The sequence below is a fragment of the Etheostoma spectabile genome, chromosome 23 (assembly GCF_008692095.1).
Source record: "Etheostoma spectabile isolate EspeVRDwgs_2016 chromosome 23, UIUC_Espe_1.0, whole genome shotgun sequence".
NCBI lineage: Eukaryota > Metazoa > Chordata > Actinopteri > Perciformes > Percidae > Etheostoma > Etheostoma spectabile.
In genome coordinates, this window is record NC_045755.1 from 19,043,572 (window position 1) to 19,044,664 (window position 1,093).

General features: G+C 42.4%; 1 protein-coding gene across 23 annotated transcripts in view; it reads left to right on the plus strand.

Moving 5' to 3' along the window:
• Positions 1-1,093, plus strand: part of celf2 (cugbp, Elav-like family member 2) — a 234,019-nt gene that overhangs the window by 181,758 nt on the left and 51,168 nt on the right. For 17 of the 23 annotated variants that reach the window (XM_032505261.1, XM_032505258.1, XM_032505247.1 and 14 more), the window contains one exon: positions 429-596. In XM_032505261.1, coding sequence (XP_032361152.1) covers positions 429-596 — 168 coding nt within the window. The remainder of the gene's footprint in view (positions 1-428; positions 597-1,093) is intronic. The other 6 variants (XM_032505248.1, XM_032505253.1, XM_032505252.1 and 3 more) reach the window with 1 other exon arrangement.

The window sequence follows — 1,093 nt, forward strand, 5'->3', positions numbered from 1 at the left end:
ACACAGGGTGAAAAGAGGAGTTGCAGCAATGTGCAGTAGGCCTACAACAAATATACGGTCTTTTTTGAAAATTAAACCGCATAAACCTATTCTGGTACAACCTCTAAAAACAAGTATGAACCTGAAAATAAGCATAAGATGAGCACTTTAACTTAAGTGGAGTATTTTTGTACTCTCCCCACCTCTGACTAAAACCAAAGTGTTAAAACAACTTGTTATTTGATCTTCTCATCTAACCCTGAGAAAAGCACATGAGTACATTTCCCCATGCCCAACCATTCCTTTAAAAAATAAACAAGTATTGCACAATTCAAAGAAAAGCTTGCACCAAAGAAATACTAAATATTGTGTTTTAAAGCTGTGTGTGAAGTCCTCCCCTCCATTCACACCGTTTCTCTTCCCTTTCTTCTTCTTTTTTGGCTCTGCAGCGGTGGAAGACAGGAAGTTGTTCATCGGCATGGTGTCGAAGAAGTGCAACGAGAACGACATCCGGGTTATGTTCTCTGCGTTTGGCCAGATCGAGGAGTGCCGAATCCTCAGGGGGCCTGACGGACTGAGCAGAGGTGTGTGTCGCTCCGACTCACTTCCATCCACACGTAATGCTCCTCATGTGAATATTATTACCAGAACGGCCTCTAACAGATGTCGCTGTTCATTGTGTTGACTTGTGATGTGACTCAAAAACTCAACGACCTGCAGGAAGTCTTCACTAAATAGCCCTGTGGAAAGAGTTGGCTGGTTGAAAGGGGTTTTGGAACAAATGGCTTTTACTTGAACACTCTGATAATAAAAGGACGGGCAAATTATGTTTAGCGTTTATGTATTGAAAAACCTAGGACAATTTTTGTGATTAACCATTTTTATGTTCTTATCAGCATACAAAATACACAATTTGCAACATGAACGTCACCCCTTCGTCATCACCACCCTCCTAGTTTGTATTGACAACGTTCCCCTTCCGGGATTGTTCCGGTGCCGGCAAAGATTCTGCTGGATGTCCGTTACCTTCCGCTTTCTTTGTGTTGGCGTTCTAAACTCTGCTGGATTTATGAGGTTAACTGGTCCTCAGATCTCTGCAGGGTAAATCCAGACA